This window comes from Macaca thibetana, chromosome 20 (genome assembly GCF_024542745.1).
Source record: "Macaca thibetana thibetana isolate TM-01 chromosome 20, ASM2454274v1, whole genome shotgun sequence".
Taxonomy (NCBI): Eukaryota; Metazoa; Chordata; class Mammalia; order Primates; family Cercopithecidae; genus Macaca; species Macaca thibetana.
The window spans coordinates 33,670,969-33,695,787 of record NC_065597.1 but is presented as its reverse complement, the minus strand read 5'-3'; the positions used below and the strand labels follow the sequence as shown (position 1 = coordinate 33,695,787).

The 24,819-nt window shown below is 41.1% G+C and overlaps 2 protein-coding genes across 2 annotated transcripts in view; both read right to left on the bottom strand.

Moving 5' to 3' along the window:
* Positions 1-24,819, bottom strand: part of CFAP20 (cilia and flagella associated protein 20) — a 309,756-nt gene that overhangs the window by 32,389 nt on the left and 252,548 nt on the right. The window lies entirely within an intron of this gene.
* Positions 1-24,819, bottom strand: part of CSNK2A2 (casein kinase 2 alpha 2) — a 40,708-nt gene that overhangs the window by 851 nt on the left and 15,038 nt on the right. The window contains exons 5-11 of the mRNA XM_050773046.1: positions 15,320-15,379; positions 9,788-9,871; positions 8,862-8,972; positions 8,382-8,483; positions 7,774-7,874; positions 6,741-6,889; positions 5,235-5,328 (exon numbers count right to left, since the gene is read on the bottom strand). Coding sequence (XP_050629003.1) covers positions 5,252-5,328; positions 6,741-6,889; positions 7,774-7,874; positions 8,382-8,483; positions 8,862-8,972; positions 9,788-9,871; positions 15,320-15,379 — 684 coding nt within the window. The 3' untranslated portion in view covers positions 5,235-5,251. The remainder of the gene's footprint in view (positions 1-5,234; positions 5,329-6,740; positions 6,890-7,773; positions 7,875-8,381; positions 8,484-8,861; positions 8,973-9,787; positions 9,872-15,319; positions 15,380-24,819) is intronic.

The following is a 24,819-nucleotide window of genomic DNA, read 5'->3' as shown; positions in this document are numbered from 1 at the left end:
GGTGTCTTAGGACTAAGATGGGGTCTGTATTTACTCAGAAAAAGGGCTGAATCCACTAATAAACAAAGAGCAGTAAGTGAGCTCAAATATTTTTAACTCTCCCCTGGAAACAGCTAGCTGCCTGGCATGGCCTGAAAACCTCATTTCTCCTTCCAGGTCCAGCAGAGCAAGTGGGTGGTGAGATGCCGGCGGCGGAATTCTAGAAGCAGTGCCTCCCAGAACAGCACTATAGTACTGAGAAAGGACTGTACACCGGGGAAGCTGTCACACACACAAAATTATTTCATGAAAACTTTGGGTAAAGGAAGGGTTCCACTGCGTTGTATTTGAGAAGGGCTGCGTGGTGCATAAGGTTAAGAAAGAAATGACTATATTTGCCTTTAAACACTTCAGCTGATTCCAAGCACTCCACTTCAGAGGATCAGTGAGAAGAAACTACACTAATTAAAGACACCACCACCTGCCAAATAATAGCGTTGTGCTGCAAGGAATGGGGCTAGGGAGAGTGTTTCACAAAGGCAGAACACCGGACCACAAGGTTAAAGTCATGCACTAAAACAGTCAATCCCAAGAAGCAGGTGTCTGAGTGGCGCGTCTCAGAAGCAAGTACATAAAAACGGAGCACTCCCACCAGGACACCACCCTAGCCCCATTTCTGCCAAAGGAAAGTTTTCACATCAAGGTGTAACACACATCTTTGGAGTTCAACGTTTATGCCTCCCCACTCCCCAAAGAGACAGGAAATACAAGTTAAGGTCCTCATAGCAATAGTTTGTCTCCCACTTGGGAAAGCTGGTTATTGTCAACATTTTTATTTAAGAAAACAGGATTTAACATGGCATTTTTCTTCCCTCTAAGGGCAGCAGCACATAAATCATACATCAGTCATCCAGTGATACAAAGAGGTGGCCAATTGTGTCTGAAGTAGTCACTTGTAAAGGATCATAACCCAGGCAGTGTTGCTTTTCTGCAAACAGAAGGAAACAGAAGGCTCCATGGTCCTTGAAGATTATCCAAGTTTTCCACTAGTTGTCAAGATTTCTGTCCCAACCTCTTAGTCACCATTTACAGCAAGAAGAGCCAGCAAGTGAAAAACTGTTAATTTATTGATTCAAAGTTTTTTTTTTCTTTTTAAAAAACAATCCCCAATACATGCAGTTCAGGGTTAAGTATCACATTTGTAGCACATTGTTGAGTCTCAACACAAAAATATGCAACACCTGTATAATCCCATCACATCTTTTTCCAGCCTCTACAATACCTAGTTGGGGGTGTTTCCATTTACACATCCACATAGCTTAGAAGCATGTTATTAGCGGTTGATCTGGCCCGATGCTTCTCTGCCACCTCCCCTGCCCTGGTCTCCACCGTGGGGTTATTTTTTTCTAAAGGCAGGATGTTACTCAGTCTTAATTTATTAAGGTCACTGACAAACTTTGGCTTCTTGTGTGCTCATGTGGTCCCTGCTTTTGCTTTCGGAAGGGTTTATATTGAAACGACTGTGACTCTGATCAGTTATTATCCCCTCGTTTATTTGTAGGAAATAAGTTTGCTTGTTCCTGTGGGTGCTCACACAGTAACACAGGTTCCTAAAGTAATCATTTAATCTGAACTGGCATTAAAGGAAACTGTTAACTGGGCTCTCTTAGATCTGCTTCAGTTCATATAAAAAACTCTTCCAATGAATTGTTGCGTGTGTCTCAAAGTAGTTCTGCTTCCATCCTTATCAACAGAGCACCTGGGAGAACCTAAGTCATTTCCCTGAGTAGGCACAGACCATGAGCCCCGCAGCACTCAGCTCTCTCCGGGACTCAGCACCTGACTCGAGAGCACCACCTTTCAGTCCACTGGGACCAATCCAGCGGGCAGCGCCCTCCCCAGGGTACATTCCAGAACATAAACTTGGTACCCTCTGATTTATCCCCTCAAGAAGTACATTTCCTCCTCAAGAGCTACCTTTAGATGGTTTTTCTTATTGGTCCCTTTTAACAGCCCCTCCCCTAGCCACTCTCTTCAAGTCCCCAACGATTACGAGTTTGTCTGTCTCCTCTAATCTGTCAGTCTGAGAGCACCTTCCTCTCTGCAAGGGAACACATTTGCTTTAAACCTTGTGAGTGCTGACATGTTACAGAATGTCTGGGAGGAGGCCCGGCTGAGTGACTGGTGTTTAAGTGCCTCAATGAATGACATCAGCACTTCTCTAGTTGACGAGAAGGCCCGGGAAAGCTTGGTCTGCATCATACACTCAATAGCTTCTCCTACCCAGCCACCTACCCTGCCTACAGGGATAGGACGAAAGCAAGGCCAGCTGACAGCATCCAGGGGAGAGTGAACTGCCACCACACCAGAGGTGCAAATGTGACTCAGCACTTCATGAGTTCTACTCTCACCATGGGATTTCTCAGCAGAAGCAAACCTTGCAGTTAGTTAGGCTCACTTGTAGCCAACAAATGATATAGCCATCTGGATTTGGCATAGGAACCTTTTGTTCTCACCATACCAGGTCTATGTTCTTGAACATAGGCAGTACCTGAGATGATAGTATAACACTACCCTGTTCCCCACATTTTTTGCTTTTCTTTAGGAAATAATTAAGTCCTTATCATAGGCACTTTTAACCTGTTTAAGATAATGAAGCAAACAAATGAAAAGTACTGAGATGAGTTTAAGAAAGAATATGCTAACTGAAAAAGATACTGGGTGCGTACATTTACCATGGTTTAGTCTAAATATTAGACACACAGACACACACACAGACACACACACACCCCTTTTGGAACTCTCCAAGACCATCTCCGAATCTAGGTAAATAGTCTTAAATTTTTGGGGAAGCTAGGTTTGGAAACAAAAATGGTTTTTGGAGACAGGAAAAGAGACGGTCTGAAACTGGACTCACTTCAGTTTGGAAAAGAATGGCGTAGGTGCCAAGACCAGACCCAGGAAGGGGTGAGCATTTCAAGCCCAGTTATGGTCTAAGTCTAAGGCATGAAGAGAGGTAAAAGTCCAGGTGCTGCAAAAGCAAGCTGTGTGCTTAAAAGAAGAATGCCTGTGTCAAAGTTGCAGTTACAAAACCCTAGGACAAGGCAGGCAGGTGGTGTCTGCACCTACATCACCGTCAGAGAGACAGGCAGAGGTCAATCACCTGACTCTTCTCCTCCAGGTACTTTTATTACCTTTGGGGGACCCACGGGAAAGGAATGGGGTTACCGCTTCACCAAGACCCTCCAGCAGGCTCCACTTGCCTGGTCCAGACAGGCAACTTAAAAAAAAAGGGGGGGGGCTGAGGAGTGGGTGATAAAGGAGATTGGAGGGGGAGCAGGAAAGACACGCAGTGGCACATCTCCCTGATGATAACCAATGCTTCAAGATTGCCTACAAGGGCACATTAGAAGGCTTTTGATAATCCAAAACACTGAGTTTTGCTGCCTGACATATCAATATAGGTTTAGCCGAGAGCTCACATCTTGCTTTTGATTTTCAGGTAGAACAAATGTTATACAAATTAGTATACAGCATGTGCAATGCAAGCAGGCAGCATTGGTATGAGAACCTTAACTGAATGCATTTCTTGGCTTTGGGATCTTATTTTTTATTTTTTACTCTATAAACTCAACTCTATAATAAGAGAAGAGATTCATTTGTATTTTAAGTTCCCACAGACCAAACGACAAAAATAGAATCTACATTTAGAGATAGGACCTGCTACCAATACCAATAAGATTTTATTGGAATATGGAATGTAAACAAATGTTTCAAACAAACAATCTAACCTTATAAAAATGTATGGCATTATTAAATAGTTAATAAAGAAATCCTAAAGGGTGATGTGGTAGACACCTCTAGTTCTAGCCTAGGTGTGTGAAGTCCCCAGAGCTGTGGCATGGCCCTGCAGCTGGGATGAGGGGACTGCCTACAAACCATGTTGCTGCTGAGTCCCCCAAATGAAATCAGCCCTATTTTTGTTTAAACAAACTCTAGCTTTCTCTGCTAACATGAAGGTTTGCACAATGGATCCAACACTTGCTCCGGGAGCACCGTTTTCTTCCCCAAGCCCCTTGTATATTCCTCTCAGTTGCTTGAGTTTCAGATGACCCTGCCCAGACAACTCTAGTACCTGCATGCAAGACAGACTTATCTTTGCCATCACATAAATGAATCACATATCAGAACTCACAAATGCATATTACAGTGGGAAACTGTACCTCATGGGGATAAAAGGAGGTGGGAGAGGGGTATCTTTTTCGGTCTTTCCTGAAAAAATTCTAATGGGATGTTTTCCTCCCTCGCCTTGCCTGAAGACTGACTTTCCAGCTTTAGTTATGGTTGTGAACAAAAAGGTCTCTGTTTCAGAGAGGTGTATTAAAATAGGCGCACACATAGGGATGTGCTGGGAAATGGTGACGTTCTCTTACAAGGCTGCCAAAAAAAAAAAAAAAAAAAAAAAAAAAAAAAAAAAAACAGAAAAAGCAACAAAAAAATAGCAACAAGATTTTATGGTAAGGCAAATCAACAAAGGTTATAGTGAGCTCCAAGTTATGCACTTAGCATGGAACTTTTGATGATACCCACGGACCAGTTCATGGCATTGTAAGGTTTCGTGATCCCTCCTGACATCAAAGAGGGCTCTTGTGAAAGTGACTGCAGTTTGCTCCCAAATGAATCCACTTGGAGGAAAACTGCAGGGATGAGGTACATTTCCTGGAGAGCTCATGTCATAAAAAAATACATAAAACATGGATTTGTAAAGAGCTTAAAAAAAATACTGTCACTGTTTTAATATCTCCTTTTTGTAAATGAGGCTGGTGTGTCAGTATAGACTGCTGACATTTCGCTAAGACTTGAGCCTGAATTTCACCAAAGGAAACCCAGACCACCATGGAATAGATAGGAAGTCAGACATTCAGAGCTTGTTGACTGAATGGGTTAATTCAACAGTGGTGCCCTGTTAAACAAAGGTAAATGTACAACAACTCCGAGTCTCTATCTCCCATGCATTCCAAAGGCAGAGCTCCTTCAGATCCTGAACTAGGTGCATCCCCATGCTGCCACAGTGACAGCTCCCTGGAGACTAGCACTGGGGAGTTTCTTTCTTGCTTTTTGACAGACTTTTAGGTCTTTACTCTTCTTTGCATTTAGAAGGAATGATAAGAATTTCTTTTTATCACACTGTAGTTTTCCTTCAAGGTTTGTGTTTGGTTGGTTGGTTTTATTGGCAAGCATCAATGCCGCATTACCCGTCGCTTTCCAGTCTTCATCGTGCTGCCGTGAGACCACTGGAAAGCACAGCATTGTCTGCACAAGGCTGGGACTGCTCCTTCACCACAGGGTCTGCAAGAAAGCAGGAGGAAAGTCAGGCAATCGGGGTAGTGAATGCTGAGAGAAGCCCATGGCAAACCCACCCTTTCAACTGAGAGAGAGACAGACTGATGGGCAAGCCAGGGTCAGGGGGGCAACAGGGGAGACGGAAATCGCGGAATTCCAGCCACATAAAAACCAAACACTGAGAAATGATCAGGGGAATCGTTATTGCAGTCAACTCTTATACTTTCTCAGAGTACAGACTCAACTGCTAAAAGGCATAGAAACCCTAATTTCCCACTGTTCAAAATTTCTACTTTTTTATTTTCTTTCAATACTAATATCATCTCTAATCCCTAATTTCTTCAAAGCATGTAGAATAATAAGCACTTCAAAGGAAAGGCGAGTAAAAAGAGCCATTGGAAGACCTATCCATTTTAAGCAACCGCAGTTTGAAATTTTTTAAATTGAAGTATGACATATATTCAGAAAAGCAGAAAGATCATTAATGACATGTCATAAACATCAGTATTCCTAATTTGATCTAACTCAGGTAAAACCAGCTTTCTGTCCCAGACACTGGAGTCGGGACATCTGAGTTCCCTGGGGCTGAGGTCTAGAAGGCTGAAGGCTTTTCCATTTGTGGTCTCCCTTATGCATATGGGCCACAGGCTCAAGACCACAGCGACACATTCTTCAGGCAAGAATTTAGTTCATCTCCAGAGGAAATCAAAGGAGAGGGAAAGACAGCATATTGGTTAAGCCAGAGACAACGACTTTAAGTGTTGAATGTTTCCATCTTGATTCAGAAAGCGAACTGAGGTAAGTCTCTCAGCCGCCATGCTCCCCAGGAAGGAGACTGATAACAACAGGAAGTTTATTTGAAACACATATTATCAGTGGAAAGAACCATACACATGCAGAACAATAAGCAACCAAAGTGAATGCGCACACACTTCTAAGTGAGCAGTTCAGTCAGGATTTCAGTGAGGTCTCTCCATACCTATTTACCTTTCCTCAAATTCCTTTCATCCATCCATCTGTTCATCTCCTTCTTTCAAAATATACAATGGTTATCTTACTACTTTTAACTAATTACTAGTTTTCTGAAGGGAGAAATAATCTTCAATTAGGTTTCCACACAAATATATATACGTTTGAAAACAAATTTTAGAAACTTGTGATCCATTAACTCAGGGTAACAGGGAGTAGTCAAACAGCCTGAATTCAAGGGAGATACATTCAGAGAATAAGCAAACACCTTTGGTGATCAAGAAACGGATCTACAAAGTTGTTTCAATCATCTACAATAAATGAGGTCAAATTCGGGAATAATCCAATCCAAATACCCTAGAATTCTCCTGACTGGTCTCAAAGATAAAGAGTGGAAGATTTGTTCTCTTGAACGAATGACTCCCTGAACACAGTGCCTGGAGACTCACAGAAGTATGGGTGCTCCATGGCCTCTTTGGCAGTCAGTCTCTGTTGATGGTCATATCGCAGAAGTTTGTCCAGAAGATCTAGGGCCTCAGGGCTGACAAGGTGTCTGTTCTCACTATGGATAAAGTTTTCCCAGCGTTTCCGTGAATGTCTGAGAAGAAAAATGAAACATCAGTAATCAGAGACTAAATTCAACAAGAATCCTTATCTACTAGGGCTAAAGCCAACAAAATCTTAGAATAATGTACTGATTACAAGCTTGTTAAATCTCTAACTGGTGCCTGCCTTACTGCCCCATAGTTACAGCATAGCATCCTGAAACACAATGGTGCTCTGTGATTAGATAAACACAACTAGGTAAAACTTCTATATCTGAATATCTGATTTAGAATATGTGGAACCTTTCTAGATTATTTTTTATGCGGTAGGCTTTTAGTCAATTCTGGGTGGCATGCAGGACAGTGGGTAATTTTTATCGGTCAGCAGATATATTTCCCAGGGCTAGCCTCAGGAACAGCGAGGTTACACAAAATACCGTTTGAAAACTGTTAACAAACTGTTTACTTCTCAACATTATTGCACTGTACCTGAAAACTCAATGTACTTTAAAATTTGCTATTGTATAGAAAAACCATTACGGAGAACAAGAAGAAATTGTAAGTCTCTCCACCTTGAAGAGGTATGAAGTAAATAAAATAAAGTAAAATAAAATAAAAAAAACTAAGTCTCTTATTGAAAGAATCATCGCTCTCCAAGTTTGGCCATTAAAAAGAAGCTTATGCTGTACCAGAAAACTTTTTTCTGTAACATTATGATTTTTGTTTTATCTTTTCTACTAATAGGTTATCTCTCAGAGAAGTAAAATGATTAAAAGACATAAAGCCCAAATATCTCAATAAGTTAAAAGAAAACATGCATAGGAAAAAAGACGGCTATTTCCATTTTACTATAATTAGAACAGGAAAAGAAAGTGATTTTGGCTAACCTTTCCACTTCTGAAACGGGGTAAGGTAAAGCACTCTTTCTCTTACTTACTGTCCCAGGATATCGTTGAAGTGTGGATCTAGGTCTATGTGATACTTCTTCAGATACCCATACAGTTCTTCTGTACCCAGAACCTTGGCAATGCGAACAAGCTGAAACACAAAACAAACTGACCAAATCACTGAGCTCAGAACATACTGTGAGCCCATGAGGACGCTTTACCAAAGAATCAGAAGACTTCCACACCACTAACCCTCTAGGGACCAGGTACAAACCCGAGTCCAGGGCAGGCAGACAGACCCAAGGACAAGAAGTTCACATGAATGCAAATTTCCAAACTGCCTTTAAAATAACACAACTTATGATAATAATCTTCTACAGATGGACAAGTACAGGGCATCACAATCTAATGGCTAAAATCTAGTTTTATTAGACAAGGAGGTGCCTTGTCTTTGGAAGGCTGGCACAGATAGCATTATCTGCCTCTACTTCTGCCGACCTGGCAAACACAAAATTCTGTGCAATCTTTGCCTTGAAGAAAAGCTCATATGTAGACACTGAGTGACATTTAGTGGCTCAAGGATAGTATTCCTATCTACGGATGCTATTTTCTTGGCATTCACCCCCAAATAAGTAAGAACCAGATTGTGTTTGCTCACCTGGTCATAGTTGTCCTGTCCATGGAAGAAGGGTTCCCTTCGAAAGATCATGCTTGCTAACATACAGCCCAAACTCCACATGTCCAAGCTATAATCATACATCTAAGGCAATAAGGACAACCCATCAGCCAAGGGCAGTAGAAATCCATTTTTCTGATATAAATTTCTTTTTTAGATGAGATTGGGCATGTTCAGGGTGGTATGGCCGTAGATTATTTAAAAAAATTTTTTTTTAACTTTCTGGCTCCTAGAAATGTTCTGATCTGAATTTCTAGTCTTCATTTAATCTTTACAGATATTTTAGATTTAAAAACTTCTCTGTCCCCCAAAAAACTAGCTAAGAAAAAACTAAAATTAGCATTTTAGGGTGAAATAATGGCTGGGTTTTGAGTGTATCCAAACTGACTAGATAAATAGCAAATCAGAAAAAGCCCTAAGCAAGTATAAATAGCCCAGAGTAGCTCTGCTAAACAAGTTTACCTGATAGTCCACGAGGAGCTCCGGTCCTTTGAAGTACCTTGAGGCTACACGAACATTGTACTCCTGAGCAGGATGATAGAATTCTGCGAGACCCCAATCTATCAGTCGCAGCTACAAACAGGACAGAAAAAAACATGTGAAAGGAGTGTTTCTAGGGGCCTATGCCTTAGAACAAGGCCACATCACATTAGGTAACAATCATTTGTCCACACAAAAAATGTGAGCAGGTGCACTGGCTTAAAGATGACATTTTCAGCAACTGTGCAAGAGGTCATTTTTAGAGTAGAGCACTTGAAATGCTTTTTGAAAAAATTTTAAATTATCCTGGTTCATTCCTCTCTCTAGATCAACAGAGCTCAACCTTTTTTTCTGCCTACATTCAGAAACTGTAGGCAGTTACATTTGGTAACACATTCTCCCATTATTCATAGCTTTTCGTTATAAGCTCCAGGCGTCAGTGAAAGGGCTGGGGGGACACATCCCACTCCAGGACTGAAGCACTGCTCCAATGATTTATTTGTCTACTACTAGATGATCCATTTACTCACTGATTAGGGCCAACAGAGATGGATATCAAAAATAGGGGGGACCTAAGTGTTCTTTTAAGGCCAGGCAGATTGGTCTGCAGGTCATCAAGAAATGAAGCAGAAATCACCAGCTGTAATTTCTTTCTGAGGCCCTTCAGAAAACTATGACCAAAATAAAACAAGTGACTATAGTTAGCCACTATACTTAAACCGTCTACTTTCCTTGTGTACTACGCTTTACAAAGTAGAAATCGACAATGGAGATGGGAAAAATCACAGTAACAAAAGTTTGCCCAAAAACCCACCATGGGTCTACAGAAACCTTCAGGGCACTGGACAGCTTTCTGGTCTGCTCTAAGCCTTTTAATCAAGCTTGTTGCTGCCTGGCTGTAATGGTACCTTTTTCTGTTGGTGATCTATCATGACATTGTGAGGTTTCACATCCCTGTGCATGATTCCCTTGCTGTGGCAGTAATCCAGAGCCTATTAGGTAAGAAAGCACAGATAATAGTAAGCAACCCCACTACCATCCCCCAATGCAAGCACAGTCTTATTATTTGTGACACCTTGACTTGAATACAGTCCCCCAAGGGGCAGCTTGCTGCCTGTATTGAAAGATTTAAAAAAGTGTGCTTCAGAAGGCACCCCTTGCTCTCTCGGCATACTACAGCCAGTAGAGAGAGGGTATGAAGGGAACGGCAAGGGCTAGGAGGAAGATTTTTTTTTTTTTGAGATGGAGTCTCGCTCTGTTGTCCAGGCTGGAGTGCAGTGGCACAATCTCGCAATCAACACTTTGGGAGGCTGAGGCGGGTGGATCACTTGAGGTCAGGAGTGCGAGACTAGCCTGGGCAACACGGCTATATTAAAAATACAAAAGGTAGCTGGGTGTGGTGGTGCACGCCTGTAATCCAGCTACTTGAGTGGGCTGAGGCAGGAGAACTGCTTGAACCCGGGAGGTGGAGGCTGCAGTGAGCCAAGATGGTGCCACTGCACTCCAGCCTGGGCAAAAAAGGCAGGCAGTGGGGAGGGGGGTGGTGTGTGTGTGGGATGATAAACCAGACTTTGGAACCTCACTGGAGTCACCTCTCATAATGGTTCAAAGGACAGACCAGCATCTATGTGGACATGAAGAATGACATTCAAATACATCTTTCAATATGGCTTATTTTGTACACAAGGGTCCCACGTGGGTTTTCTGGATGACCAAGCATTAGTATTTTCCTTAATACAATCCCCGAGCCTTTAAGAATTATCATTACGAGGCCAGGTATGGTGCTCACGCCTGTAATCCCAGCACTTTTGGAGGCCGAGGCAAGCAGATCACTTCAGGTCAGGAGTTCAAGACCAGCCTGGCCAACATGGCGAAACTCCATCTCTACTAAAAATACAAAAAATTAGCCAGGCGAGGTGGTGGGCGCCTCTAGTCCCAGCTACTTGTGGGGCTAAAGCACAAGAATTGCTTGAACCTGAGAGGCGGAGGTTGCAGTGAGCCGAGATGGCGCCATCGCACTCCAGCCTGGGAAACAGAGCTGGTCTCAAAGAAAAAAAAAAAAGGAATGATCATTACATTATTACTCCAAGGGAGAAAACTGCTTTGTATAAGATGATTGATATGCAGATATTAGGTATATAATGGTTTTTCACAAATTTAAAGAGCTGTGCAACCATTACCACAATCCAGTTTTAGAACATCTCTACCCCTAAAATTTTTCTTGAGCTTGTCTGTAGTCAATCCCCTCTCCTAACTTCTCCCAATCCCTCCATGCCCTGCCCACAACCACTGACCTGCTATTTGCTGGTATAGATTTGCCTTTTCTGCACATTCATAAATGAAATCATACACGTATAGTGCTTCGTCTACCTTCTTTCACTCAGTATACTATTTCTGAGATTCATCCAAGTTGTTTTTCCTTGCTGAGTGGTATTCCACTACTACTGATGGACATTTGGGTTGTTTCCACTCATGCTTTAATTTCCCTTGGGTAGATTCCTAGGGGTGGAAGTGCTGGGTTGTATGCTAAGTTTGTGTTTAAACTTTTAAGAAACTGCCTAATTATCTTCCAAAGTGGCTGCATCACTTTTACTCCCACCAGCAACCTGAGGGTTTAAGTTTCTCCACATTCTCATCAACACCTGTCATTGTTCAACTTGATTACAGCTTTTCTGGTGGGCATAAAGTGGTATCTCCATGTGGTTTTGATTTTTATTTCCATAATGAGTGATGAAGTGGAACATCTTTTTATGTGTCTATTGGCCATTCTAAATCTTCTTTGGAGAAATGGTGATTCAAATCTTTCAATCATTTATTAGATTGTTAAGCTCTATTTTTTTTAACATAAAAATTTGCTTCTAAATCTCCCTTGCCTAAAATAATAACTATCTTCATAAACTTCAAATTCAGGACCTTTGGCTAAGCTTAAAAGCACCTGAATCCTACACAAGGTCAACGAAATACTCCTCAAGCAGAATCCCTGTCCTCTACCTACCAGTAGAGCCCCAACCAGTTGTAACAACCAAAAATGGTTCCAGATTTTGCCAAATGTCCCCTGGGGGACAAGCTTGACCTGGATGAGAAGCAATAAACTAGACTCTCAAGGACACTGGAGTGGACTTCTTCATGTTGGAGGAGTACACAAGCCAGAGAATGAGCCCTGGGATGAGCATTCCAGGAATAAGCTCCCCCAATCTGTGCTTTTCCTTGAACCAAGAGTATACAATATAGAATGCTTGTTATGGCCAGGCGCAGCGGCTCACACTTGTAATCCCGGCAGTTTGGGAGGCCGAGGCGGGCAGATCATGAGGTCAGGAGTTTTGAGACCAGCCTGACCAACACGGTGAAACCCCATTTCTACTAAAAATAAAAAATTAGCCAAGTGTGGTGGTACGCGCCTGTAATCCCAACTACTCAGGAGGCTGAGGAGGGAGAATTGTTTAAACCTGGGAGGTGGAGGTTGCAGTGAGCCGAGATCGTGCCACCTCACTCCAGCCTGGGCGACAGAGATTCTGTCTCAAAAAAATAAAAAAATAAAGATTGCTTGTTATTTGAAGATCAAGAACAGGCACTACTAAACTATGGGGATACATATAAGGATATAATCTTCAGAGGAGACACTGAACAGAACACAAGAGAGCCCTGCAGGACGTTCACAATATCCTCTACCAGCCCTGTCCAATAGGACTTTCTGCAACGACGGAAATATTCTATTCCTGCATGCTATGATACAGTAGCCACTAGCTACATGAGGCCACCGAGCACCTGAAATGTGCCTAGTGTGATTAGGGAACTAAATTTTATTTTATTATTTTATTTTTTGGGACAAGGCCTTGCTCTGTCGCCCAGGCTAAAGTGCAGTGGCATGATCTCAGCTCACTGCAACCTCTGCCTCACAGGCTCAAGTGGATCCTCCCACCTCCACCTGCTGAGTAGCTGGAACCATAGGCATGCACCACCACACCTGGCTAATTTATACATATTCAGATATATATATATATATATGTATTCTTTTTTTTTTGTAGATACAGGGCTTTGCCATGTTGCCCAGGCTGGTCTTGAACTTCTGAGCTCAAGCAATCCACCTGCCTTGGCCTCCTGAAGCGTTGGGATTTACAGGTGTGAGTCACTAAGTCTGGCCAGCAACTAAATTTTAAATTTTACTTAATTTACCTATGGGCAGTGGTTACTAACTATACTGGATATCATCGTCCTATGTAAATCTGGGTGAGAGTTTTACATACACAAACATCCTAAAGACTTTACATTTAAGATTTATTTAATTCGCTTAAATTCTACTTCAATTTTTTTCCTCTGTTTTATAATAACTGTAGCAAGATTCCAAAGTGCCTTTGTGGCAGTGCTTTATGACACCAGGGGTCGTGGGCAGACCTCCCCGAATCTGAATCAGGAGATCTGGTTGAGTCACTGAGTCATCACACTGCAGCCCTCAGCCTCAGTTATTTCTACATTTTCAAAGGAGTTAAATATTTAGTCTTCCCCACTCCTATTTTTTCTTTTCAGAGAAAATTTACCAAGTGTTGATTCTGCTATATTGCCTACTCTGTCCAAAGGAATAAACTAATTAAGACCACAATACCTGGCATGGGAAAAATACTCAATGAAAGCAAAGACTGAACAAATACAGTAAGGTAATTAATTCTTTTGCCAAGTTTCCTAGTTGGACTCCCTATGGAGTTACTGACATGCTTTGAAATTCTTTGGGGAATTATTTCAGTTTTAAAATCTGGTACAGTTTCTGACTATTAAGCATGAAAGACATTTTTCAAGTTTCATCTGGGATTCTATGTCTCATTAGCAAAAATAAGTATATGCCCTTACTGCCTAGCTGCTACTTCCAGAAAGCAGAAAGGACATCAGACATTGAGCGACACCCACATGTCCACTTGGGAAGACCTGCATTAGTTGGATGTCTTTATGGGACCTAAGGGCAAGCTGGCTTAAACAACTTTAGCTTTGGCTGATGGTTAAATAACACAAAATCTCAATACCACCTTACTTAAAAATAACCAACTGTGAGATCTGAATTGTAGCTCTCATGGGGTGAGAGTGCATAGGATTACTCGGGAAGCACCTCCAGGAAAGGAGCTAGCCTGACAGTTCACAGGATCCTGGCACTGCAAATTTTATCCACACCAATGCTTCAATTTTAGTCTGGAGAAGACATGGAGAAAGGTGGGATAAATCAAGCTCGATCTTTTTTTGTCTTTCTGATCTTACTGACAAAAAGGAAGGCCCATTAGTCATAAGAGTGAACCTTAAACCCACCACCTCAGCTTTCTCTAAAAAAAAGTGGTTTGTACAAGTTCTTATAAAAACACATTCATTTCATAGAACTGTTCTTAAGATCTACAACTACCCTAAAACTTTTCGCAAGACTGCATATTAATACAAGCATTTCTGGAAGGAGTTCAGTTTTCTCTAGGTTCTTAGTGATCCATGACACAAAAATCTAGGACCCATGGGTGTATTCCAATTTACAAATTGAGCATTCCTTTAAGTGTTTATCTAGACAGACAAAATGATCATTCCTCCACCAACCAGTAATTCTTCAAATTTCATTGTGCTTGGGGTTAGTAAGTCTCTTAGACATTCTACCCATCACTTCTCCCTGCATTAACGAGCCAGGGCTACAGGGGTAGGAAGACTCATGCAAATGGATGACGACACATGGCAAGGAAAGATGGCTGCAAATGCCTGCCACCCCTGTAGGCATGTCTCTCTACAATATGACTTCAGTGCTTTTCCCATCAAGAATTGGAGTCGGTTTTTCCACCCTTTGAAGCTAGGCTTGGCCATGTGATTTGCTTTGGAGAATAGGGTATTAGCAAATATGACACAGGTAGAGGGTTGAAAAGTGCCTATAGATTGAGGTTTCCCTCTCTCTGCCGCTAGAAACCCCAGGAGGACCACCATGGGAAGCAGCATGGACTTCACGGGCTGGAGGATGAGACCTCAGCTATCCCTGCAGCTCCAGCTGTGGTCCTAGATTGTGAATGAGGCCATCCTGGACCATCCTACCCCAGTCAAGTCAACTGAGACCTAAAGAACCACCTGGCTAACTCACAGAATTATAAGAAACAATAATCATTTTTTAAAAGTCATTAAGTTTGGGGTGATTTGTTATATTCACAGTAAGAATAAAGCAGCAAAGAGAAAACACATGGACCAAACAAGAGCTATGGGAGGTTCTAAGGTATAATGCTCCTGGTACCCCCTGACTGGCCACTTTTTTGTCAGTTCCACTGGAAAGTTTCTATGTGAAGATTCTTCGATGGAGGCCTCAGTATAAGTTTAAAAACTTCACTAAATCCTCTGGGTATCAAGAAACATTCTGCTTGAGTTCTCTTTGTTTTCTCAAAAACTTATCTTTTAATGAACAGGCCTGAAAAAATTAACAGTTTATGAATACCACTTACTTTAAGTAGTTCATACATATAAAACCGGATATCAAAGTCTGTCAGGATCTGGTAGAGTTGCTGAAACAGAGTCCAGAAAACAGAAAGTTAATTTAGTCTCACTGCATCTTGTCATCCTAAGTGCAGGCCATTCTCTAAGCTTATTTGATATTTATGTGACTAAGGAATCCCATGACGTTTTTACTACCTGATCTGAAATAAATGGGAAGACTAAAGATGAAGGTTTTATATTTTAATCACAAAAAAAGGAAGGAATTCCAAGGGAGAAAAACATTTAAGCCAACTCAGATCTTTCCTATTTAATGCTCTGTGATTTTGCCAATTACAATTATTAACCACAATTACACCATTGTGAAGTCTAAGTTGTCTGTCTTCACATTCTTACTGAACATCAAGAAAACGAACCCCACTCTAACACCACAGTATATTCTAGAGAAGTGGGTTCTGAGTGGATGGCAGAGCTCTGAAGAACTTCATGGGCTATTGTGGTAAAACAGTGGCGAGACGGGCTGTTCTCAAAAGAAATGAGGAAAAAGGAGGTGCTATAGCATTTGCAGATGGCAAGAGCTTACAAAAAAATCTATACCCTCTGCTCCCTGGAAACCAATTCCAGGCTGGAAAAAAAGAACATTTCACAGGCAACAACTGATGTTTTAGGAGTGAAAAAAGACAGGGGTATCAAAAACGATCACCGGCCAAACTGATAGACAAATGGAAGTTTTCATTATTGATAATCCAAAGACCCACTCACTGGGAGTTTTTAAAAAATTTCTAAGAGTCAGAATACATTAATGCTACAAGCTTCATTAAAAGCATCATAAAACCTTGTCAGGAACTCTCATTATCTTTGATATCCAATCAAATCCATGTAAATCTGTTTTCCCATCAATTCGCAACCCACACTTTCTATAAAATTAAGAAACACACCTTTATTAAACTTCTCTTGTTCTTCTATTGGGAGAGAGACACAAGCAATGTAGGGAATCTCTCCAGGGAACACAGAACAGTGTATATACAATATGTCTGTGTAATGGGGGGAAAATAAAACTATACATCCACATTTTCTGCATCTGCAAAAATGATATAGAAGAAAGTAATAAAAACTAGTTTCATGTATATATGTGTAAAGGAATAGGCAGTTGGAATACAGGGGAATGAAAGAGGCTTTTCACTGTCTACCATTTTATATTTTTGATCCACATATAATGTTCAAAAAAATTTAATAAAAACATCAAATTTGCCGAGAACAAAATTTAACATTTTCTAAGAATACCAGGTCTTTGCTTTCTCAAGTTTCCCCCTTTAGGTAAGAGTAATTCCCTCTTCCAGCTTAGGAAAAATATTTGATTTCATCAACCTTAGGGCAGCACAGGGAATGAAATGCACAGGCCAGTACATGGTGTTGTGGGGTTGGGTGGCTGGCCCTGGCTGCAGCTGACCCCCATTCAGGCAGAACAGCACCAACAAGCCACCACCTCTACTCAGGAGAGCTTCACCTACATAACACACACCCAAGTTTTTTGTTCTTCTCCCAGCTCTGCTGCAAGAAGGCTTCTTAGCCAGGACTTGGCTGCACACTGACAGAATGTAAAGACAGAGGCTTAAGATTCCATCTCTTGGGTGTCAAAGCAGTGCCTCCTCTGTGAGTTAAGGAAATCCCTCACAGAGACTATGCTAAATTGAACTTCAAGTCAATAAATATGCTATGAAAGAGAAAAGATCAAATTTTCTAACCCTTAGAGGGCTGGAATATTTTATTTCCAAAAAACTAACATGGGCTATCTTATTAGGACTTTTATCTGTGGAAGGCTTTCCTCACCATGTGGTACCTACACCATGCATCTGTATAAACAGTGCAAGCCATAAAAATAAATGTCTCTGGACTGTCAACACAGTATTTCTAGCTACAAAAACCATTAACAATTTAATTCAAAAGACACCAGTTGTACACTAGTGTTTAGGCCTAAGATATTACAAAGTCCCAAGTGACTGACTGCCATTCACCCTCACTTCTCATGATCTCTGGGTAGGAGGAGACCAAACTACATCTGTCTGTAACATTTAACTGCCAGGGCCTAGAATTCAAGACTATGCAGGGTCCACAGTCTGGCTTCCTCCGACTTCTGTAGCTCTGTTCTTCACTGCACCCCTAGAAGTTCCCAGCTCTGACAAAACAAGCCCATGTTTGCTTCCCTCTCTAGCCCTGCTCCACCTTAGCCTATAAAGCCAAACCCAACCTGTCTTTCTACAGAGCTGACAATGATACCTCCCTTCTCTATCTCCATGCCACTGACTCTCCAACGTGGCTGTGCACAGGACGCCATTAAGAACACAGCATCCCCAGAGTTAACATTCCTCACACAGGGACTGGTGGTAACCTCAGGTTCTCAAGGTGATTCCTCATTCTGCTGTGTGTGCTTTGTCCAGACCCCAAGAGTCTCACGCCAACATTCCCTGTGCTTCGTGGCATACACATGACGGGGAGAAACGGGTACAGTGGCTGGTGGCAGAGTCATCAAATTTGGTGATAAAAGATCTCTGAACTCTCCCCACCACCCAAGTATGCGAAGGGCCCACTGAACAACTCACTCAATACCACACCCATTTCCTACACTGAACTCCAACCACATACGAAGTCCTCGCACAGCAGAAGAGCAGGCGCTTCATACACCAAACATCACGTATGGCAGCTCTGTCTTGCATACATGTTTTCACAATGTTCACAGTCAATGGAACAAAACAGAAGCAGTCTTTCAAGAAATAGAAGTACCAAGAGTCCATGACACATTAGAAAGAGAAACGTCACAAGAACCACACTTACCCTCCCTTCTTCTTAGCCAGCTATGGGGAGAACATTATTAAACAATCCACTGCAAAATGCTGGCAGGAAGTCAGCTTTGCTTACATTTTCAAAAAATGACTTAAAAGGTGGAAATTTCCTGGGCCTTTTAATTAGCTCCAAAAAGTCTGAGAAGGAGAATGGCAGAAATTGTAATTTGGTCATCAGACTCAGGGCCTACATGGTATAAAACCATAGACACTCACAAAGGCATGGCCACAGGTGGGCCTCACTACTACCGTAAGCATACACACAGCTGTTCAGACTCCAATGCAATTCAGCTGCATCACCGTGAGCCCAGACTCGAAGACCCCATTTCCAACCATGACCTTCAGAAGATTCACACTTTATAAGAAAGCTATCCCAGGCAGCTCTGGTCACCTGCCAGATGTGGGAATCACCAACACACCAAACTCTCAAGCCACACAGTGTGTGCACATTCCCTAATATACACAGCTCAGTCCATGCCCATAAATCCCTGTCATGTGTAGAGAGAAGAAAAAGTGGTGGGATATATAAAGTCCAAGCAAAAGAGGTATTTACTGTGGGAGTCACCAGTTTAAGAATTGTTTACATGTAACCCTTAAGTTAAAGAATAAAACCGAGGTCAACGTTTCTAGAAATTTAAGGAAGTAGAATAAATCTTTAATCAAGCAGATCAAAGTTACTACAAATCCCCCTGAAAATGTCACCTATTTCCCTATAAGGAAATGACAAAATGTTAACGACCTATAATAACATACATGATGTAATATAAAAGTACAATTTATTTCCCCAATTAAGATAACTGTTTAGTCTGTAAACTCAACCTCTAACAGAATTAACAAGGCCTCACATTATCTACTAAGTGGTGATTTACCTCTACATGATTTAGAAATTCTCCAAATATCAATATGATTCTACCAGCTTCTTAGGATGGAGCCCATTTGGCATGTCTTTTTGAAATCCCTTTGTTTTTTAATATTTCAAAATAGTACCTTAGCTTCTCTTGAGACACCTTTTTTTTTTTTTTTAATTGAGATGTAGTCTCATTCTGTCGCCCAGGTTGGAGTGCAATGGCATGATCTCTGTGTACTGCAACCTCCGCCCCTCCGGGTTCAAGTGATTCTCCAATCTCAGCCTCCCGAGTAGCTGGGACTACAGGCGTGCACCACCACACCTAGCTAATTTTATTGTATTTTTAGTAGAGACGGGCTTTCACCATGCTGGCCATGCTGGTCTCTAACTCCTGACCTCAGGCGATCTGCCTGCTTCAGCCTCCCAAAGTGCTGAGATTATAGACATGAGCCACCACACCTGGCCTGAGACACTTTTAAGTATGGGAGGTTGCTACAATTATTCATTCCAACTCTTAGAGACCAACTTTTCTCATTCATTTGTTTCAAAGTTTTGTCTTGTTCTAAAATATCTTTATTACAGTTTCGGTATATATAAAGCATAAAAACTGCTGATTTTAAGGAGAAACTGACCAAACCAATACCCCTACCATAAAGTGAAATACAAGGAAAAAAAATTAGTAGGCCATAATTCTGAACTAAATTAACACACTTGGCATAAAAAATGATCATGTACTAAAGTTACAAAGCAACCATCAACAAATTCCAAATAATTAACATTATATAGGTCATGTTCTCTGAACATAGTGCAATCAAACTTTTAAAAAATTCAACTGGATCCTGGATCATACATTCACAAACACACAGCTATAAAGAATATTACTGAAACAATAATTATAGAGAAACTTTTGAGTATGAACTTATCTTAGATGGCACTATTGTATAAATACTAAATTTCTTCGGTGTACTAAGAGTATTGTGTTTGCACAGGAAAACAGCCTAGTTTCAGTGCTAGCATATTTACAAGTGACGTATCATAATGATGTCTGCAACTTACTTTAAAATGACTCAGCAAAAAGATAAAACAGAGACAGAAAGGAGAGGCTGGGCATAGTGGCTCAGCCTGTAATCCCAGCACTTTGGGAGGCCAAGGTGGGCAGATCACCTGAGGTAAGGGGTTCAAGACCAGCCTGGTCAACATGGTGGAACCCTGTCTCTACTAAAAACACAAAAAATTAGCTGGGTGTGGTGGGGCATGCCTGTAGTCCCAGCTACTCAAGAGGCTGAGGCAGGAGAATCGCTTGAACCCAGGAGGCGGAGGTTACAGTGAGCCAAGATCAGGTCACTGCACTCCAGCATGGGTAAGAGATCAAGACTTTCCACTCCAGCCTGGGTGAGAGATCGAGACTCTGTCTCAAAAAAAAAAGGAAAAAAAAGCCAGGGTTAGGGGACAGGGAGAGAAATAACTGCAAATGTGGCAAAACAGTAACAACTGGTAAATCTAGGTGAAGGATATATACTGATTGTGCTATTCTTTCCAATTTTCCAAGTAAAAAGTCTGGGGAGAAAAATGCAAATTCACAATGTTGCAGTTTGCACTTCTAGTTTAAAAACTATCCAGAAGCGAGTTCCATAAGCATGGGATGCAGGTAAAATGATGCTTAGGGTTGTACAAACTTAAGCACATGTATTATGAAGAAAAACAAAATCAAGGCTTGGCACGGTGGCCCACACCTGTAAACCCAGCATTTTGGGAGGCCAAGGCAAGTGGATCACGAGGTCAGCAGCTCAAGGCCAGCCTGACCAACATGGTAAAACCCGTCTGTACTAAAAACAGAAAAATTAGCTGGCCGTGGTGGCACACACCTGTAATCTCAGCTACTCAGGAGGCTCAGGCAGGAGAATCGCTTGAACCTGGGAGGTGGAGACTGCAGTGAGCCAAGACTATGCTACTGCACTCCAGCCTGGGCAACAGTGTGAGATTCCGTCTCAAAAAAAACAAAAAAGAAAAGGAAAAACAGAATCCAATGAGTTTAATTCAACTCAAGAAATGAAGAAGAAAACCACTGAAAGCCCAACAAAGTTGAAGGAAGAAGAAATGTAAGATAGAAGCAGAAAGAGAAAAACAAAAACAATAACTGAGCAATAAAACCAAAAAGCTGGTTCTTTTAAAGGATTAATAAGAGATCTCTAGCAAGACTGATTTAAAAACAAAAGGAGTAAAGGCACGAATACTACTTAAAAATGTGAAGGAAAGGATAACTACAGATACGCCAGAGGTTTTTTTTTGTTTGTTTTGTTTTTGTGACCAGTCAACAATAGTTTTTAAGTCCTAAGAGAATTCTTTGTGTCAATCAAATTGAAAGTAAATAAAAAATATATTATCCAAATAGACTCAAGAAGAGACAGAAAACCGGGATAAACTTTAACCTGTTTTAAAAAGGAAAGTATGGTTCAAAGTCTTCCTCCCACCCCTGAAAGACATCTACTCATATAATACCTATCTCATATAAACTTTCAGAGAATAGGAAGAGGAAAAGCTACCCAATCTATCTTGTATAGTATAACCTTGATACCAAATTTAGAGAAGGACCCTATGACAAAATAAAATTGTAGATCAAAATTTATAATCCATTGCACCAATATAAAATACTGAAAAGAATGGGCTGCGGGCTGCATCACTGTTAATTCACCCTCGTATTAACCAGGGACAAAAACTCTCTGGGTGATACCCTTAAAACCAGTTGTTAATATACTTTACACTAAAATTAAAAAGATAAAAAAGACAAACTTTCCTAATAAGACGGACACAGGACAAAATAAAAAGAGTAAAGGACATCACGACAATGAACTAAATGATTTTCTATTTGTGGCCTGCCTATCTGGAAAAGAATATAATTTTCCTGCCATGATTTGCTCTTCAAAAATACACATCTGCCATCTGATATTTAATGATCTCTTGACTAAAATGTCATGGCTTGAACATTCAAAGGGGACCTCCAGTTAAACAAGGCAGATCAAACACCTCTGCTCTACCTGAAACTCCTCTAAAATAACCGTAAAAGGGGCAGGGAGATTAAATTTTAAGAACTAAGGGATAGGAGAAACAACATTGTGAAGCTGGAAAACATGTCTCTGCCAACAGCGAAAGGGGAGCCAGAGGCAAACAGCTTCAAACTGAACAACCTCAGAGAGGCTCAGGACAGGCGACCTCCGATGTTGGTCTAAGAGAGCAAACAGAGTGCACTGGAAATGGGAAAATGAGTTTAAGATACCACATTGAAAACTGGAGATTTAGGTGAAGTCTGCACAACACTCCCCATGGTTCTCCTCAACTTGAGGCTAAGATACCAGCAGCCAAGCCTGCATCCTTGAGACAGGGGCTGATGGTTCTTTAGAGCAATGAGCAGACATTCCAAAACCATGATATTTCAGAGACAAATAACAAAAACTCACATACAAAGAAAAATAGAGAAAAAGTATGAAGGGAAAAAATACAATATTCTTAGTGAGAAAATAGAAGGTATTACATAAAACATAAAAGAACAGGATACTATTTTAAAAAGTTCCGAGACCAAAATGGAGCTGTAAGATGTGAAGTCTAACATTTGAATGAGTTCTGGAAAGTGAGAACGAAGAAGAAAGGGGAGAAAAATCAAAGAACATTAAAAATATTTTTTCCAAAACACAGGGGAAAAAGCCCAGCAAGTATGCAGAACAAAAGATAAAAAGGACCCATATGAAGGCACGTCATCGTGAAATTTCAGAAGACTGGAAATGAGAAAATCCTAAAAGCTTCCAGAGAAAAAAAACAAAAACAAAACCATCACATAAGATGAAACCAGAATGGCTTCAGTGGTAATACTGGAACAATCTCTTCCAAATCGAGGACATTATGAATTAGAACCTACAATTCTATACTCTAGCAAATACATTAATTGGCAGGACAAAATAAAAATGATTTCAGACATGCAAGCCTCAAAAAAACATTAATTTCCCGTAATCTCTTTAAAGAAAGCTACAAGAGAATGTATGAAACATCCCCTTTGAGGGTTAAGACCCGAGAGAGAATTTCTCTAAGAAATTAGAATTCCCACTAACTGATCTTCAGCAGTTGTTAAATCAACAGAGCAGATGCCACTTCAAGAAACAGAAAATGGGCTGGGCGCGGTTGCTCACACCTGTAATCCCAGCACTTTGGGAGGCTGAGGTGGGTGGATCACGAGGTAAGGAGATTGAGACCATCCTGGCTAACATGGCGAAACCCCGTCTCTACTAAAAATACGAAAAAAAAAAAAAATTAGCTGGGCGTGGTGGTGCACGTCTGTAGTCCCAACTACTCAGGAGGCTGAGGCAGGAGAATTGATTGAACTTGGGAGACTGAGGTTGCAGTGAGCCGAGATTGCACTACTGCACTCTAGTCTGGGTGACAGAGCAAGGCTCCGTCTCAAAAAAAAACAACAACAAAAAAACCACAAAACGCTGAGGTGAAATTTTACACGTGTAGCTAGACAATTGGTAAAAACTCATTAACGAGGCACAGGCATTTAAAACTTTGGGAATTACACTATGAAGTTCCATTCACATAAGCCTTTCAATTTTTACATTAGGAAAATACTTGGTTTCACTAAAGACTATCTGGTTTTCTAAGACATGCACACACATTCCCATTCACATATACCAGGATAAATGTGGGTGATTCATAGGATCAGCTACACATATCGGCATAGTACCATACCAGCTAAGCACTGTTATGCTGCTGAATGAAAAAATTTGAACCCCGTTCTTTAGAGTTCACTGCTAATTTCACCTGTAAGGAATCATATTAACAAGAAAATCTGTCACATGTGGGAAGTGCTATATACTACACATAAAACTTCCTTGTTTTATAAGTCAAAATATCTTCTTTTGCTTACTTTTCACTAACCTTGTTTTAGTCATTTTAGAGTGATTAAGAAAAATTAGGCTGGGCGGGACAGTGGCTCACACCTATAATCCCAGCCCTTTGGGAGGCAGAGGTGGGTGGATCACCTGAGGTCAGGAGTTCGAGACTAGCCTGGCCAACACGGTGAAACCCCGTCTCTACTAATAATACAAAAAAAAAAAAAAAATTGCTGGGGGTGGCAGTGCATGCTTGCAGTCTTAGCTACTCGGGAGGCTGAGGCAGGAGAATCGCTTGAACGCGGGAGGCAGAGGTTGCAGTGAGCCGAGATCGCACCAGCCTGGGCAACAAGAGTGAAACTCCGTCTCAAAAAAAAAAAAAAAAATTTAGGTGTGAGAATAAGGTTCTCTTACTCTCACCCAGAACCATCCCTCCTGATACCAACATCTTTCAACTGCTGATTTAGTTTTGTCTCTAGCTCCTGTCACAACAAAATCACAAGTCTCTTACTCACTGACAGAGTTACAATCAACTACAAGTCCTCCAAATGCCCCTGAAAATCAACGCTACTATTTTGTTTGTATATTGGTTTTTAAATTACGTGCTAAAAAGGGGTTTCCACCATGTCTAGTATGCCTAACCCCCAAAATCTTGAAATTATAAAATTTGTGAAAAACCAGTTTAAAACCATGATTTTAAAAGAACACTTCAATGTCTAAAATAATTTACATTATAAGAAAATGTAAAAAACCCAGATAGGGCTCTTCTAAAGCACTGAGTCTGGTTTTCCTGAATCATTTATTTGTACATCACGTGCACACACACACTCGCTATCTGACAGCACTGAATACAATGCATTGCTTCTTTTCACAAGAGCCTTGTATCAGTCTATCCCTTCCTCTCGGCAAAGTAAGATTTTGTACAAAAGTCAAAGTTAACATAC